General features: G+C 43.8%; 1 protein-coding gene across 3 annotated transcripts in view; it reads right to left on the reverse strand.

Moving 5' to 3' along the window:
* Positions 1-19,281, reverse strand: part of FGF12 (fibroblast growth factor 12) — a 242,844-nt gene that overhangs the window by 62,525 nt on the left and 161,038 nt on the right. For all 3 annotated transcript variants that reach the window (XM_064516792.1, XM_026093540.2, XM_026093537.2), the window contains exon 3: positions 15,571-15,674. In XM_064516792.1, coding sequence (XP_064372862.1) covers positions 15,571-15,674 — 104 coding nt within the window. The remainder of the gene's footprint in view (positions 1-15,570; positions 15,675-19,281) is intronic.

The following is a 19,281-nucleotide window of genomic DNA, read 5'->3' on the forward strand; positions in this document are numbered from 1 at the left end:
CAAATTGTCCAGCTAGCACTCGAAGCACAAGACCTGCCTTCCTTCTGCAAAGTAATGACACTTTTTTTCTGCTGTTTTGGTTGCAGGCCTGGATTATTACTAAAGTCAAGTTTCAGGTGCCTGGGACTTTCAAAATAATCCACAGTACACAGTAGCCTATGTACTGTCCTTATCCTGTCTGAATATGAACAGAACACACATCCATTTTCCCTCGGTCTCCCCAGAAGAACCCACCTATGGAACATGGATTAATTTTCACTCAAAGGCAGTAGAGTGACTCAGGCTGCAACACAAGGAGTCAAAATCATTATCAGAGTGGCCTTCTTCCACCCTTCCCACCAGCCTTGACCTCACACTGAAACATGAATATACCACCTTGTGGCAGTATTTACAGAATGACTCATTCATTGTAGCTCATGGCAAAACCCTGATGATGATTTAGGAGCTTATAACGAGCTTACTGAGGAAGAATGGGAGGATGGTCAAGGTGAAATGTAGCACAGCACCTGTAGGAGTGCTATCAGCCTTGACAATAGCAAATAAGGTTCTCAAAGAGCTGCCAAATCAGAAATAAACTGTATGCAGAGAAGCCATGCTGGCCTTGCTGCAGGCTGTTATTTTGGTGCATTAGGCTGAGGACAGATTTGCAAAACCACTCAAGCAATTCAGACATTTGATCCCCCTTTGAAACAGCTAAGTGAAAGAGGTGATAGGGAAGCACCAGGCTGGCAGGCCTGGCTGCTTTGCATTCCCAGAGAGCAGCTTCCTACAGCACAAGCAGCAGCAATGCAAACATCCATTCTCTGCCATTGGTCCCCCCTGCTTTAGGCTGTGTTCACACATTGCATGAAGAACACGGTGCTTCAGAATTCCCCGGCTGTCGCTGGCCCCTGCCAGAAGCTCCTGGTCTCTCAGGCCCACCCATTCCCTAGTTAAGTCTCTCAAAGTGAGCCAAGCTTTCTCACGGTTTAAGCAGTTACTGCTAATCTAGATATTTTGGACTGAAAGGAGATTGAATGCATTCACAAATCTGATCGAGCTGCACATTTGCGAGGGAATAACCTCTGGCAAGGAGGAAGGAGCAGGCAGCTGGGCTGGTCCCCAGCCTTGCAGGTTGGCATCCCAGCTGCTACCCAGAAACACAAGTTTAACCAAACTACCCCCAACAACCAGGCCAGTTTCAGTCCTACCTTATGGTCTTTCTCTTAACATAAAAAGCATACATCAAAATTCTTCTCCCAGCCACACTGGGCACCCTCCATTGTATTCACAACTACAATAGTGAGCAGAATCTGATCAATGTCTTAATTTACTTAAGCCTACTGAATACTTGAAAGAAGAGAATTATTTTTATGTTATTATTTTTATATGTGAAATCTGATTAGAATAATCCTTGCAAAGCAGAGCTTGATAAGTGAATAGAGTAGGTGAAAAAAGGCAGTTTTGAAGGAGGAAATTGATTTCCTTCCATGCTTCCAAATTTGAATAATAAACTTTCACAAAGAACTCCTTTGCAAGAAACTCCTGGAAATATTAAAAAACATAATTAAAATACTTTAAAAGTCACCTCCCAGAGCTCCTTACAGAAATACAGATTGTTGCAGAATAAAATGTTTGCAAGACTCACACTTGGAATCCAGTGACCAACCGTTTCAGGAAGCTGCAGGAGAATTTGAAAACTACTAGACATTACTAGTGTCACCCAAGGAACTGAGGCTATGGAAATCTGGGTGCTTTGCCTGCTTTTGTGAGTAAGGAGTGCTTGTTATGAGCTCCCAGAAAGACATGCACTGTGGTATGATGATTTCCAATTTCCAAAACAAGCACTATTTCTTTGAGATTGACCCAAAGGACAGACCAGATCATGGTCTCAAGTATGCTAGGGTAAATGCACTCATTTCAGTCATCTGACTATATGAACATCAACAGATTTACTCTCAGACAGCTCACTAAGCTACTGTCTCTGCTACTCGTTTCTCCTGGCTGTCACTACTAGTGACTCCTACCAGAGGAGGACACTGAGCTGAATGCACCCACAAGGGCCACTCCTGTGCTCTTCCCAGCAAGGGCAAGGGGACGTACTGGGTGCAGAACTCCCTTGAGAGACAGGTTTTAAAATGTCTGACAATCCATGCCCAATTTTGCTACTAGCAAAACCTTTTCTTGAAAGACCTGGCACTTCAGCTCCTGGGGACATTCAGCACTTAAAAGTGCTTCTTTCCAGAACACTGCTGCAATCTTGAGTTTCTCAGAAGCCATTTCCAATTCTCCACCTGCCATTTTGTGAGCAGCCTCTGCTCCTTGGGTGGCTGAAAAAGAGATATCTGTGGAGCTCTGAGCAACTGCACTTGACATACGGTATTAAGATGTGCAAGGGAAGATGGCTGGCAGAGTATGACTCTCCTGTGGTTCTTTTGCCTGCTCCCATTATCTTCAATGAAGATTACTAAGGACATAAGCGCTGAGGAGCCAGGAAAGAAGTGAAATGGGAAGACAAAGAGGGAAAAGCAAGCCGTGCCTACACAGAATAGAGCTTTGAAAGAGGACTAATTTGCTCAGACACAAGATACTATACAAAGAAGTTGTGTTGCTGCTGAGGCACCATTTCCCTGAATAATCACAGTGATATAAAAGAAAGCTTGTGATTAAGGCACAGAATTAGGATCAGGAAGAACAGACGGCCTAATCCAGTCTTCACACGTGACCTTGGGCATGTCACATTGCTCCTTTATGCTCAGTTTCCTTAACTATGTGATGAAACTCTCCAGGGTGACAGGAGAATTAACTGAGAGTGTGGGAGAGCCCAGGAACAATTCACAGTTAAGCGATAACAGATTCTCTTCAGGGCCCACACCATTGGCCTCTGCAACCCCTGCTGCCTTAATTCTTCTCACTACCACTGATCCAGATGACCCAGACACCCTTGGAACAGCACATCCCTGAATCCAAATAATGGGATGTAGCTTTATGCAAAAGAATTGCATTTAAACTGTTCTCTAACCACCTGACACGTGAGAAGCACAGGCTGGATCCTTCACTATGCTGATAGTATTTGTGTAGTGCTCTCATCAGAGACTCAAAGTGACACAGCATCTCTTCCATCAAAAGCTGGCATTCAGTATGAGCTCTTTTTCCCCTTCCTCCTTTAAACTCTGGCAGCTATCACCAAACTACCCTGCTTCTGATGCCACCCCAAGGTCTTCTAGAGTCCTTTCCTTTGCTCCATCCCCCTTCCTGCTCACCACAGGATACTGCCCCCAGCATCCACAGGGAAATTCTGCCACAGGCAGTAAATAGTGAATCGCAATTTAGGTGACAGGGTTTAAACTGGAAACAATCTCCTAAAGTGCAGCAGGACTGTGAGCATCTTGGCAGGGTGGCCAAGCTGCAGCCTGCTCTTAGAGGTGCTTTATTTTTTTTTCCCTAAAAGAAATTCATAGATGTGACTCCTGCAGTGACCCTCCACTTTCTCCAGCTAGCAAGACCCTGCATGCCACAGACTCTTTGCTCAGGCAGAGCTCTGCATTGAGCTCAAGGGCTGGGAAAAGTGGGAGGAAGGGAAGTCCCTTTACAAGGTCTCTGAGTCTTTTCTTTGCTAAACCAGAAAAAGGGAACATTCATTCCCAAACAGGTCCACAAGCTGAGATGCACTGGATGGAAGTGGCAATTTAGATGCCTTCCTATCACAACAGATGTCTATAGGATGCCCATAAACATGCACAGAGCATCACTCAAGGAATCACAGGCAATTCTGTTTAGCTATAACTCCCAAAGCGCAGGGTATGCCAGGAGAGGTTGGGAGGAAAAGGAACAGTTTTGCCAGAATGCTCACAGTAGCAATAAGAGCTGAGAGAAGATGGGATTTGTTTCGGACAAGTAGATACAACAGCTATGAGCCTTTTCCCTGTAAGAACCAGGAAGTCAATACACCACAGCACTATGGATCCCACCTGGAGTGGGCTGGTTGCACATCACCCTTCTCCTGAGCTGGCTGGATTCCCACTCAGTCAGAAATAAAGCTCCAGCCAGAGTCCACCCTGCCGTACTGAAAAGCAGCTGCCTCCCTGCAGCCACTTATCTGGCATGAGGATAGGCACCAAGCAGAACAGAGGTGCAAAGGGGGCTGTGGGGAAAGTGATGGTATCTCCCCCAGTTGCACTCTGTGGCAGTACTCCTTGGCACTGAGTACAGTTAAAACTGAAAACCCTTTAGTTGGTCCAGCTCCATGACCACTAGTTAGCCAGTGCCAGATGAAAGGGGGAACCTCTTTACAGTGCACATGAACCCACTTATGGTGACAACATGCTGATTCCTCAACCTGCAAGGAACTTGAAAAGTCACTTTAAAGACATACGATGCCTGGCACAAGCGCACAGACCTTGGACACTGCAGCAGAGATGCAAGGAACTGCCCTTCTTGACTCTTGCTTGCTTTAGAGAGATTCCTGCTGGGGGAAGCAATAGCCCAGCATGGCCACTGCACTTGGGGAAACGTTTGAATTACCTTGAACCTGGCTCCTCACCTTACCTTGAACGTGCCTAGAAAATTGGACATAATCTTTCTCAGCACTTCTGTACCTAAGAGCTGTGTTCAAAATCCCTAAGGTTCTATTTTCCTCTCTTCCATTTCATCATTACGATGATTTGATGGTGGAAGAGAAAAAGCTACACAGGAGACTCATGCCGATTTCTATCTCAGAAGCTTTAGAGAGAAGCAGGCAATCTTTGCCCAGCTGCAGTAATTCCTCTGCAGTGCTCCAGACAGCATCTGGGAATCTGTAACGTGTGCATGTGTGCATGCAACTCCCACACACTGTTATCAATAATGCATTTGATGTGCAGCCTTCAGAGCAGCCAACCAGGGAAGCTTCTTAAAAGAGAAGTCAACCCTTCGGTCTTCTCAGGAGGAAAGTGTTGAGGAGACAGGAAGACGTACCATCTTCATGCCACATCTTATTTATGTCAAGAGAGTATTCACATTTCAGAAAGCTTTTAGCATGGAGCTGGTACCTAGGTATGTATTTGGGGGATTGGAGAGCACATTACTATGAATATCAAAATACTTTCAACTTTCTGAGATTCAGATGCTAACTTACAGAAAAGAGCTGCATGAAAGCCTACCACCGCTGCCCTTGTACCGTTCCTCTGCTCCTCAGATGTCATTGGCATGCCAGAGGTAGCAGGACGCCCTGATGGTCTCTTTACTGCCCTCTTGATAGCTGAGATGTTAAAGTAGCAAATTAGCTTGTGACTTGTGAAGGTGGAGGTTGAATTTATCAATTTCAGAAAAGGACAACATTTCATTCAAAAGCTTTAGGGCCTGTTAGGCTTTTCCACACAGAGTAGCCACTGCATATGTGATGAAGGATGCGATACGTAGAATAACCCGTAGTGCACCAGTGGGGAAAAAAGGTCCCTTCTTAATCAATCAAAAGCTATTTCACTCCCAGAATCCCTCCTAGAGTGGGGTAAGTCCCCAGGTCTATGTAGCATCTGTCCATCAAGATGAATCTTTCCTTTGTTTATGTATCCCAAAACTCACCGATACCAGATTAATAAAAATTGGTTAAGGAAAAAGAAAGCAACAAGGCGAGCAGCAGAACAACTTGGAAGGTTTAACTAAAGAACAGCAAAACTGCAAGTAAGTGAAATTAGTCACAAGAGTAAAAGATCAAACGTGTAATCTAATTGCAGGCAAAAGGGGACTGATACACCATAAAGGGATTAAGGGGTATCACTCCAACCATGATTACTTGGTTTCCTAGCCCTGTGAGAAGTGTACAGAAGACTATTAGCGGCAGAGAAAGTTGCATATAAGCTTGCAAAGTAAGGACTAAACCATGACTCCAACTCTGCTCAGAACCATCACTTCTGGCTTTAGCATCCAGGAAAGCTAGGATTTCCCTCCCATTTATGGCTCAAGAAAGGTTATGACTTGCTTCTTACTGCTGGGATTTCAAAATCTCTAACTTCTGCCCTTGCACAATCCCATATCTCAGAATTCTGTATGCCTCACCTAGAGCCTCCTGTACCATTTCAGAGAAGAAATACCAACAAAAAATGTCTTAGAGCAGAATATTTTTAAAAAGCTATTTTCAGTTTGGCCAGAATCTAGCTAGTTTATTCCTTCGTTCCAAATTTACAAGTTGGATTATATAATTAAATATCCCAATAACATACATCCAGCAAATCTAAGAAACTCAACAATTTCCACTTGGTGCTGACATTTTCAGCCTTCCACAAGGGTTAGAAATATCTATAAAAGAAAGGTCAGACTCTTTGTTAGTGGACCCAATGGACAAGAAACGATGGTTTCTACCTTTGATATATGTCACTTTTCTCCTGCTCTCTAACCTACTGTCAGAAGGCCAGAACTGGGTTCAGCCTTTGCGAGCACCTACAGCAGACAGACCTTGTAAGGTGTCTTTGGTGCATCTCATACCACAAGTCCAGACTCAAGGACCAGGCATGGTTCAGGCAGGGCTGGAGTGGGTCCAAGTCTGCCTGTGTGCTCTGCTGCTGGGATCCCTTTGGGCACTGCTGCTGGCAAGGTGCCCCTCCGCTCCTCCTCGCTCGCGAGGGTGGAGGCTGCACAGATTGCAAGATCCTGGGAATGAGCATGCTGGCCATCCCACACTCTCTGCAGAGCTGAGCACACTGTCGGCATGCAACACATCACAGCACTGACTGACTGCCAGCAGTACAAACAGATCCCTTCAGTCCTGCTCGTGCCTTCACAGATGAATTCGCTTCAAGAGAAGTTGGAGAGATTTGGAGCTCTCCTTGCAGTAAAGAGTGGCTTTCAGAAAAGATGCCAGAAGATGCAACCAAATTACAAAGTGGCTGGTAATCCCAAAAGACAAAGCCCCTATTGCAGAGGAGACCTGGGAATGCAGATTTAGCAAAGCACCAAGGTGCAATTTAACTGCTTTGCTGAAGTGGAACTTGTATGAGCATGTTTCAGTTTCACAGCCAGGTTGGTAACTCCTGCTGTATCCATTTACTCCACTAATTTCAGGGGGCTTGTGGCATGTTGCAGCACCACGCCATGTAACTAGAGGTACCAGAAGCCAACCCTATGTCTTGGGACTCACAGTACCAAAGAGCTACAGGATCTGAACTCAGACCCCATGACTGAGATCTGAAGAAAATCATTTTTTGCTTTGCAAGTGCTTAGTCAGGACAGTATCCTTTCACTGCAAAATTAGGGATGGTTCAGGCTCCCATCCAGGCCTTTCCACTGCAGCATATTCCCCACGGATTCAGCCAGTCTGGCTTGAAATAGCCCAAGTATTTTGAACTTCTATCCCTTTCCTTTGGAAAAGTACACCACAGCCCCATAATTTTCCCCATTAAAAAAAGTTTTCTGTCATTTGGCTCCTAGTTATAATGATGTGCACACAGTCAGCAAGGTTTCTTCTTGTTTTTTTTCAGCCTGTCTATGACTGTCGTATCTCCTGCTTTCGCATCCAGAGCCATTAGTCACTGTTTGGCAAAGGTATGCCATTCACTAGTTTTATCCATTCTATATTTAACTTTGGTGTTATCAGAAAGGAGATCCAAATCACTTCATTAACACACACCTGACCTCAGCCAAACATGTCCTCGCTCAAACTTTTCTCTTTTCTTTTCATATCAAATAGAGTTGTGGATTCAGAAAGGACAATATTTATTCTCTCTCCACCACAAATTAAAACATTATAATTGCACTGTCACCCTTGAGATGCTGGAATTTTAGCTAGATTTCACTTGTGGAAAACAGACGATGTCACTGTTCATGGCCAAAACAGACACTGGATAAACAGCATTAAGAAACGAAAAGAGCAAGCTGGAAATTTTCAGGAAAAGCAAAATATTAGCCCAGGGAGAGGAGCTCAGCTACTGAAATGTTCCTACATCTGCTAGCCAGCAGGATGCAAAGGGAAGGCAATGAACAGGACTTCTGCAACTGCGTCTCTAGATTGACTGGGGGGAGAGGAGGAAGAGGGGTAGAGAAATGCATCCACTCCAATAAAAATCAGAGCTCTTCTTAGCCAAGTAGCTCTTGCCACTGAAGCCACTGTGGACGAGACCAGTCACCTAAGCAGCCCAGTCTCCGGTGTGGAAGGAGCTGAGCATATGTAGCCAGCAGGGCTACCCAAGGGGCAGGCTCTACAGCAGAGGGAGATGGGAAGTGAGGCAGTTTTTCCCCTGACCTGTCATCTTGCATTCGCGAGGCTCCAACGCACTACATTTTGATGCATCATAATGCAAAAATGACAGCCGACTTTTGGTTCTGTGGGCCCTGTGCCACTCTGACAGGCAGTGGATTGGTCTGTGTGAAAGAAGCTTGCCAGTTCTCAGCTTAATTCCTTGTAGACAAATGTTTAGGTCATTGGCACATGAAAGCAACTCTTTTATGACTGGACCTTGACAAATACAATGAAGGAAGCAAATACAGCATAACCCTGGGGGACCAAGCTACCTTGGAGACATTCTGCCACACCAGCTCCATAGCAGGATGGAAAGCTAGCCACAGCCTGGCCTATGTTCTTTCATAATGCTGCTTGTCTAGAAGGAAGATGTTACCTTCGCATCCAGAAAGGAAGATCCTTTCTCAAACAGTATTCAAAAAAAAAAAAAATCTCAGCTGCCCAGGTTCTTCCTTCTGAGACTTGACTATGTTGTGCTTGCAACATGCAATAACAATACAGACTTTCCTGCAACCACTGTAATCAACCAGTGCTCTACATCTGCTGCAGTGTGACACTCAGAGCATCTCAGCGTAAAAGGCTATTTGAGTTTGCTGGGATGAGTGCCCCATTCATGTCATATCTGCTAACTGGGAGCCTTCCTGCACACCATCCCATTTTCAGTCTAGACATTTGCCTGAGTTTCCTTTCAAAATCCAGCTCAAAAACTGTATTGCATCAACAGTTCCAATTCAATCTCATCATTTCTCCTACAAGGGTTAACTGATTGCACACCATGAACCAGAGGAAAATGGACAAGCTTTATACAGCTACAGCTGCTTAGTAGCTGCCGCAAAGGCACTGCTTCCCTTCTTATCTAAGGTTAGACCTGTACTTTTGGCCTCAAGGAAATAAGCAGAAGGGACACTGCAGAAGATGGCAGCTATGACTGTGATTCATCTTTGAGCTCTCTACTCTTGCCTGCCTCACAATTTAGAGCAAAACCCAACCTTCCCCTCCCATGTTTTGCCCTCCTCCCCCTTTCACACTTCAAGGAAATCATGTGGGATCAAAACGCTCAACTGAAATCTAAACATTTTGTTCTGATTTTATTAGGAACTGTAAAGCAATATAAAACATTTTAAAGTTGTTTCAAAATGGGAATCTGTAATGTTCCTTTGGGGAAGTGTCAAAATGAGATGAGTCAGTACCACCAGAGCATTTTTCCCTGATTTTCTTCCAAAATGAAATTTCAGCAAATGATTTTAATGCATCCCAATACTGACAGACCACTGTTTACTAAAAGATATGTCCCATTCTCACTTCCCTGGATGCTGTTAGGTGGAATGTAACACATTTCTAAATGTCCTGCTCAACTAAGACTGAGAGAGAGCACCTCTTATGAGGCATACTTATTTCTCATAAATTGTGCTATAATTTTATGAGACAAGGAACAGCTAGCTAGGAAAACAGGATTATGTCCTGCTGTGACCAATTTTGTCCTCTCAACAGACTCCTACTTGAATAGCCAAACACTGCAGATGAAAACTAAGCCTGACCCAACTCGAGGCATCAGATGCAATGTGCTGTGTGGCACTCTCCCCTCCTGGGAGCCCTGCTGCAGTGCTGTGCTAGGAAAGTTTGGGGAATACAGTCCCTCAGCTAAGATGCCAAATAGGAAACCTGCCCAAAAAGCCACAGTATTACAATGTCCTGGCTCTCCTGCCAGCTCTCCTTGTCTGAAGAGCAGTCCAGCTGGTCCTGCCAAGTGAGGTCATACCCATTTTTAGGGCACGCCAGTCCTACTGCCACATTTACTTTACAACACCCCGAATAACCATCGAACTGGTGGGGGCCAGCACCATCACTGCGTGACTTGCACTGCACACAAATGGGTCGGTGAGGAGCTCGCACTGCTGGGATAAAAAGAACCATTCAAGATCTTCTGAGTGATGGAACAGTCAAGCAGAGGAACAATGGTGGTAGCACCTCATCGAGGGAAAAGTGACCACTTTGCTATTGATAGCTGTGTTTAAAAGTTTCCACGCTACAAGGGTGGTGTGCCAGAGCGCTCATTAGGAGCTGTATTTTAGGAACATTCAAAGCAAGGCAGGAATCTGCTTCCAGTGGCTGGCCCTGCTCAGCAGAACTGCTGACACTGAGCATCCATTTTGTTCCCTCCATAATCATATTGATGATTAAGCCAGAAGACAAGAGGAGCTTTATACCTCCCAATTAATGCCTCCGTCCAACTTGCTTCCCTAGACAACCACCGAAGAGGAGCACACGCTCTGGAGGGAAATTCAAAGCATAATAAATTGGGCTCCTGCTGTGCATTGCCTTTGGAGACGTTTTGCTCTCTCCACTGACCTGGTTCCTAACTGAGGCACGTGAACTAGGGAATCCCCCCAGTATGTGCACTTGCTTCCAAAGCTTGCAAAAGGGGTATGAGCAGAATACCTGCCTCACATAGCTGTACTTCTGAATGAATCAACTAGGATCACTGGAGGTCAAACAGGAATTAAAGAAATAGCGCTGGCTGGCGCAGGTTTAACGATCCAAGCCTATTAGGGCAGCGAATGCAACGCAGTTGATTCCAGCCAATGACCTTGAGATGATGTAAATAAGAGTGCAGCAACCCTAGAGCAGTTTTGTAGTGAAACAGTTATAGCATTGCAAGGAGATTTAAAAAAATCAGTTAATATACATACTTCTCCAGATGCTTGTTTATTATTATGCAAGACATGTTTATTATGCAAAGTGATAGAGCAGAATAAAAAAGCAGAGAAAGAAAATGAAGACACACAGAGCTCTTAATGTGACTTGGGTTTTTTCAATGCTGTTTAGGGTTTTTTTGTTGTTTTTTTTTTAATTGTGCATAATCATTCCCTTATTAGCAGGAATCTTTGAAGTGATTCAAGCTCTAATTTCAGCATTTCAAACAGGTTTATACTGTAAAATCATACTGAGCCCTTGTAAGCGACCCATTTTTTTTCCCCTCTATATTCCATATCTCTGCTAGGGCTTTCTCAGTCCTACCAATAAATTATGTATCATGATCTGCCATTTCAAAAATAATTAGAACTTAGAGTTAAACAACAAGGAATATGTGAGAGCAGTACATCTTAGAAGAGAAGTGTTATGCACTTGGGGCAAAACCCATCTCAGCTGTAATGCCACTGAATTATACATATCATACTGAGAGCTGCAATTTGAGCACACTTTGAGTGACTGGGTGGGCCTGTAGTGGCTCTACAGGCCTGTGATGAGCATCTACTCCAGAAGAACTACGTCTACCCCACAGCCAAAACATTTTGCAGACACTCCTTTACCCACACTTCTGTGAGCTGCAACAGGGCTAACAGAGCTAAAGCTGGGAGCCCAAGATAGAGTGAAGAAGTGACTACTTCAGCCTTACAGAGAAAGGTCATACCAACACTAGGAATCAATGTGGTAGTGGAACTATTAACTCCAGATAGACAGACAGAAGAACACATTCCATGTCCTCTCACATTACGATTAGGTTGTAAATTCAGTGAAGTAGGATGTATGTCTTCTGTTTTTCTCTAGACTCTGCAATAACCAGACTTTGGCCTGGGCTTCCCAAGTACTAAGACAGCACAAATAATATGGCCTGTCCTTCATTCATTCCGTACACTGTTGCTTTGGTATATAATGCTAACAGTGGATCCCTATGGGAGAGTTGTGTTGCTCCCCAAAGCAGGTGCTGATAAAAACCTTCAAGCATCACCAGGGAATTTACAGCTGCTCCACATTAGAAGAAATCTCAATGGGAACACACCAAAGACTTTGCAAGCTTGTTATGAAAATGGTATTTTGCATCCTGCTGTATGCAAAGCCAGGTACCTCAAGTCACCAAGAGCCTGATTTTCTTGCTTGCTAAGCACCTAATTCCCCAACAGACCTCAGAGGTAAGCGGTCGGCAACTCCGGGAAAAAAAAAAAAAAAAAAAAGTCAGGTCTCAAGTGTAAGTAAACAATGTACAGAAATCATAAACATCTGCTTCCCAAACAAGCAGGTTTTGACATGTAATGCATTTAGAACTCAAAAGCTCGCCAGAGATCTATGGCAGGCTTTAGGCAACAAACAAATCCACACACTGTCCCTGCCCATCCCTAACTGCACAGAAGAGATGAGGAAACTCGTTACTAAAGGCATCAATGTGGCCAAGAACATAGGAGGGTCCTCAAAGGGACTGCGTATTTCTGCAGAGAACCTTCTCACTGAGTTTGGCTTTAGAGAACCTCCCTTAGCCCTGCTTTTGTGCTGACAGTCACTGGGAAGACTTTTTCCAAGGGCTGGTTATTCTAAATCCATTCATTCAAGAGTTCCTTGGCTTAAGCTCAGAAGGAGCTGGCACAAATCGTCTCAGAGACCAGGCTGATAATAGCCTGTATCCAGCTCTGGTTTGATCCAGGGCAGAGGATGTCAGCCAAGGTCTCAGCTGGCATACGCAGATTAAACACCGTCAAAAAATAAAAAACACGGAGAAGATGTGTTCACTTACAGCCATAGACAATCTAGACTCAAAGTGGGGTGGAGAGCAAGGATTTCCCTAGACAGTTGCATTTTATCTTAAAGCAGTCCCAAGCTTTGTGGTGTCACAAGTTGTCCTAGCAGGATTAGGTCTGGGACAAACACCCACCAAGTGAGACAGCCAAGCAGGAGAAAAAGTCCATCTTTCAATGGATCTATGTGAGTGAACTATATCTACAGGGAATTACTGACTGTTTTTCAGAAATCCCTCAGAAAAGGTGTGGTAAAAAAAAGGCACACACATGACAACAAAGGAAGCTGGCCTAAGACAGAGAAAAGCTTTTGCTTAGGGTCTAGTAAGCAAAGGAACAGGGACGATATGTCCTCTGGTGTGGAAAGCAATGAGATCCAGGTGACATGGCCAAAGGCCCTGCTCACCCCAGAGAGGAACAGCCTGTCAGGCCCTGCCCATGCAATTCTCCAGCACAGACTGAGACTGACATAGCCATGCCAAATGGTGGCTTGGGGTAGGATCCCAGCCCCACAAAGAAAGCTGCAGCATCCGAAAGACTGCTTGTACAGCCTGAGCACTTCTCAGTCACATCCAGTTCTGTCATAGGCCCCGATCTAATTCCTTGTCTTTGATGCTATGAGCGGCTTGACCCATGTTCCCTACTCCTAACATGCTTTATCCACAAATTTTCTTTTCTTACCTTGGGGTCTGCTTTAAAGCACAAGCAATTCATTGATTTACTGTTGTAAGTCACAGACAGAGCCACCAGTCAATACAAAAAGAAAACTGGGGCCAATGAGCTTCATCTCCTTGGAGTACAGACAGGTCAGTAGATCCATTTATTGCCCTCTCCTGACACACCAAAGAGTAGATGGTCTATCTCTCAGACCATCAGATCTGATGAACTCGCACTCTACTTTCCTGTATCCCTTGTTTTAGAAGTACCAGTGCTATGGGGAGTCTCAGTTCTGGGCCTGGGTCTCTTTACACCGAACACTGCACAAACACAGGGCAAGACTTCAGTCCAGACCCCTACAGCTGTGCATCTAGGGTGAAGCACGCATGATAATGCAGTACCACACTAAACTTGGTGTTAGCACTTTCTACCTTCAAGATTCAGATAGCTTACAAACAGGAGATTTTCACTGTTAGTAAACTGATGTAGTTTATTTAGAGGCAGTCATTTATGTTTACTGGGCTATGAAAGAACAGGAAGCGTCTGGCATCTACAGAGATCCAGATTGATCTCTCTGTCTCTTCTTGACAACCAGCCAGTTTCAAGACCTATCTCGCCAGGCATACTAACACAATGACTTGCCATTTTTTACCCTGTGCTACTGGGGAGAAAGAGTTTTGCTACCTTGCAAGGGAAAGGGGGAAATCCTAACCATGTGAGTGGTATAAAATTGACCAGGAAAGAAGACAGATGATATGGGTTAGGAAACATTGCACAGGAGCAATGACCTCTTCCATCTCAAGCTGCTTCAACTACATTAGCAGCACTGAAAGAATTTAGTTCTATGAGAGGGCATGATCTTAGTGGGAAAGTACTCCAAAGCACAGCCACCCAGACCTTGCTGTGCAGAATGCCTACAAGGAAACCTAAGGCAAAATTAATTGACAGCTATCAGACAGATAAATAAAAGCTACAGCCACAGATCTCTCTTGTGCATTGATGCATATCCTAAGTGATACACACATTTCAGTGATAATATTTTTTCTGCTACAAGCTATGAAGTATTGTGCCTTCTTCAGGCTGCATCTTATGTGACAGTACATTGCACTTACTGGAATGATAACAACAACAAAGATAGATACCAGTGGTGTTAGTCCTGTGAGCCAGCAGCCTTTTACTACTCCAGGAGCTAGCACAAGTGTTGACTTTGTCTGCGAAAGAGGGTAGAGTACATCCTTGGGTCCAAAGGTTTACAGCAAGGCACACTGGCTAGGTAGATCAACGTTTATGCCTCAAGTTATACAGATTGTTGTCCTTTTATAGGTCCTATCTCCAACCTTACACATGCTTTTAAAGAAAAGTAAATGCCTAGACAAGAGCAGAATCACTGTACTGTAAATTTACACAAATGGAGATGAGATTAGAATCTAGACTATACACTTTAAAGATATCATAACTACAGAAATGAGAAGTGTGTTATTAACCATCACTTTTTACTATGTAGAACTAGAGCAAAGTTATTTGAAGCATAAAATATTCTGGCAAAGGGCTGCCATATTTAATAAATCACTGAATCAATTATTCACTGTGAAAATCAATTACTTACTTCAAATGAGAATCTTATGAATAACCTCGTGCCCTTGCATGCCATCTAAGAAAGTTATAGGGAAATTAGTTAGTAAAAAATACCTCACTTATCTTTTATGTGCATTAGAAAGACCACACAAATACAGGGAATTCTGTGCAGCTGAAGCACTATGCCAACAGAATAGTCCAGAACCATTTTAATGAAGTCAGTGTTATTAGTGTGGATTTACATGGAGGTCAAAAGCAGAGTATAACCCATTAGGGCAGCACTTACACAGTTACACAGGTGTAATTCAGAAGCAAACCCTGTTCAGTCCATGCAGTTTCACAAGTGTGAAAACCAGAATATAACCAGCAAACCACATTGTGACTTACTTTAAGTAACTACTCAAAGGAAAACAGAAGTATATCTTCACAGGTCAGAAAATATTGCCACAAAACTTCACAGAGCCATTACAGAGTGAATATTGCACGGCTTTGCAGCAGCTCCCACCAATTCCTGCCTTTAAAGGTTTTCAAACACGTGACCGTTTTCAGAAAAAGCTGGCTAGAAGTCCCAATGCAGTCTCTTCTCCCTCGCCTACAGACCCAAACCATTCCAGGAACCCAGCAACGCAAAGTACTTACCGAGCTGTAGAGATATCCCTCAGCATTCATGGCAACGTATAGACCTGCCTTCACCCCTTGGATTGCCACCACACGTAGACCCACAGGAATTAGATTGAAAAGGGCTGCGGAAGGAAGAGAAAAGCAATGGTTATGGAGTCATCGCCCTGCAGGGCCACTGCTGTTTTGCCTGCCAGCCCACCCCACTCTCAACTCTTACAAAAGATACCGAATTAGAAACAAAAGTCCTGCTTCCAGACACAGGAAAAGTCTGTAGCCATGAGGTCAATGTTGAAAGTAAATTTTAAAAAGTACTGAATTCATCTGCCTGTCAGGAGCGTAAATATATCCATCAGTGTGTCTGATCTACCATCTTTGCAACATCAAGAGCTCAGATACACACTCAAGCTAACACATCTTAACAACGTACTGTGGGCCAGCTGAGCTATAGTAATTGCGCACATACACGTCTTTGCCTGTGGCAAACACAAGGCAACACAGTTTAGTTTAGTTCACCCTGAAACACACTTAAGCCTAGTCACACTTCCTTGCATTTGCCATACGCTGATGCAAATTAACTTGACTATGTGACTGGTCCTGTGATCTCTGCTATCAAAGGAATAAAGAAACTCAGGAAAAGATATTCCCAAACTCCAGGACTTGAGCACTACTCCACATTCAGAAAAAGCACTGGGTAGCATGGAAGAGGACAAGAGCTTTCAATACTCAATTTACAGCAATCTTATTGATTAAAGCATTTCAGCCACTTCCTCCCATTTACTGGGAGAAACAGCCCTTGTATCTCAGTGAATAACCTAACACACATGTTACTATAAAGTCAGACTTTTGCTATGTTCCTAACATAACCAGCTCAAAGGGAAGAGGACTATCAGTGTTGATAGGCTGAACACTGATGCATTAGTATAGCTTTGTTTCAACTGCGATTTATAGAACAAGGGCACCCAGACGTTGTAGGACCCCCTGTGCATCAGCTTAAAAAGAGCTAACTAGACCCTGTCCAAGGGAGCTCAGAATATAGAAAGATGGGGCACAGGGTCAGGCAGAAACAGGGGCACAGATAACACGGAAATGTTTCATTCAAGGCCTTCCCACAAAAACTGCCCTGAAATGAGAACAACTTTTCTGGTTCCCTAGTCATGAGGTCAGCCTGTGCCTTCTACATTCACCAAGCATTTCGCGTATTTTTTTTTTTTTAAATGCGTTCATTTATTTGTAAAATGACTATTTGAAATTTCTCAAGAGATTTGGGGCGTCCAAACTAGCACCAGGGCAGACCCATTAGGAGGCAGAATATAGAAGAAAGACTGAGTGCCAACGCCTGCAGTGAAGCGCTGTATTTTCCAGCTGACTGTAAGGATACCATCATCCAGTTGATTCATTTTATAGATCATTTTCAAAATTTTGCCTGACATCACCCTGGAGCGAGTACAGCACAAAGGAGTCTTCCCATAAAAGTTGCAGGAGAAACAGTCCTGCTTCCCACTGTGCCATTGCCCATGCCTCTCCTTGCCTGTCAGCAGCATGTTCCACAGATCACCCTGGAAGCTAGAATGGCTTTTGCCAAAACGGTCTACTCAAAGTGCTACCGCTCCTCAGGCCTGGTCAGTATTAATCCTGGTATGACAAAAAGGGATCACTCAGGTCCAGCTCAACTCCAGCCCCACAAGAGACCAGTTACATGCAGACATGCCAAGAAACACACATGAATTTTACTCAGCTATGGGAAGGTGTACACCCAACAAGACATGTTTCCTAAGAACCTCCCTCATGTACAGTCTGTGAATAATTGCAGAAGAGACGAGTTTGTTGGGAACGTTTTAGAAGATGAAAGCATTTAAAGTAATCAAGAGAAAGAAGGAAAGAGAAATTTAAAAATGCCTTGATTCTTTTCTTGCAGCCAGTGGTGCAGACAAGAGCTTCACTGAAGTCACAGGAGTCACACAATTTCAAAGAGAAAAAGCAGGGTCCAAAGGGTATGAGAAGAGCAATGGGAAACCGATTATGTTCCAATTGAATTCTTGGGTGGATTTGCCTAGAGGTCACAGTTGAATACCTTTTCAGGTATTCCTTTAAGGTACCTGAGAAAACACAGAAGGTAACTTTACTGAAGATATTTAAGAGTTAGGTGCCCTGGCTAAGCTAGTTTGAGGCTTATCTCCAAAAAGAGATTCATGAATCCCAACTTCAAATGAATCCTCACTTCTCTCTCTCAATTATTGAGGAAGACTAGATGACTCCCCTAGGTGAGCTGCCTAAAAGAGAAGCATCTCTAGCATGGCAAAACAAATCCTGCTCCTAGCCCCATTTCATGCCTTTAAGCACCATATTCTGTAAAATATCGAAACATATGCTGAAGTGTCACTGAAGCCAGTGCCTAGATTTACATGATTTCATGGGAGGGAGGGGAGGACTTCAACAGCTGGATATGGTAAATGAAGTCCAGCATGTGTATTGGTCTGTAAACAATGGAGTCAAGGACAGTGCTACTTTGATATAGTCCCACTATACTGTACTATATATAGTATATATACTGGTGAAATGCTCACTAACCAAGGAGAGCTTATACTTCTATGCTTTTGTCACTATCATGAAGGTCTAAAACCCTCTGCAAATAACAAGTCTATTTATAAGCAATTCCCCACCCAATTCCCCCCCCCCACTGAAAAATGAAGCATATTACTGCTAATAATGAAACCAAATGGGCATCATCATTCATTCTCTACAGCCAATTTGTCTTGCATAGAAAACCTGTGACAGACCACTCGAAGCATTCATTAGGCAGCAGAGGGATAATGCCCAGAATCAGTGGGTGAGAAGTCCCACTTGGAAGCATACAGGTGCCTCCAAATCTCTTTCCTCCATGTACGCACAACTAAGGCAGAGGGGAACAGCAACAATCCTGCTGAGCTCCGTGTTACAGTAGCCAGACTGCTCCCACTTCCCATGCTCTCTGGGACTGTGCTGCAGACTGCACTAACACCACCCCCAGTCACGGCTTTTAGGCACAGCAGAGCATCTTCTACGTACTGCCAAGCAGGGAAGTGAGTGGACAGGCAGACATGCAGAAGAGTGCATCTGACCCAGGTAACTGACAGCCAAAGACATTTTAGGAACCAAATGTTTTCCTCTATTAAAGTATTTTGGGGTCAATCCAAACTTTGCAAATTCTCAGAGCTGTTTCCGCACCCAAATCTAGAAAAACCTCTTAGGAAATTGAAGCATTTTATTGTCATTTGTTTCAAATACATGTTTCAGCTTGTTTTGGAACAGATGTCAAAGCTTCACTGTAAGAATGTTAAAAAAAAAAAAAAATCCAAAACACTCCCCTCCCCCCAAATCAACCTTGAAACCAAGCTGCTTCATTTTTTGTCAGGAAAAAAAAAAAAAGTTTTCCTTAACCTGAAACGCAAGATATAGGGATGGGAGAAGAAAACTAGTTGTGGTAAGGTAGGACTGGCCACATGGTTTGTTGACTTGAAGAAAAAATATTCAGTAGATGCTTTTAAAACTCTTCCTCTATTGCAAATAGTAAACTTTCTATGCCATCTACAACTATATATGGGATGGACATGCTTTTTTTATTTCACACACACACAAAAAGACATTGACTGTTTCTGCTTCTTTTCCTTCATTACTATATTCATTCACTGGTAGATTTACACCTGATCCTGCTTTTTTGATGCTAACACTTTTAACAAGCTCCACCTCTAA

Source organism: Dromaius novaehollandiae, chromosome 9, assembly GCF_036370855.1.
Source record: "Dromaius novaehollandiae isolate bDroNov1 chromosome 9, bDroNov1.hap1, whole genome shotgun sequence".
Lineage (NCBI taxonomy): Eukaryota > Metazoa > Chordata > Aves > Casuariiformes > Dromaiidae > Dromaius > Dromaius novaehollandiae.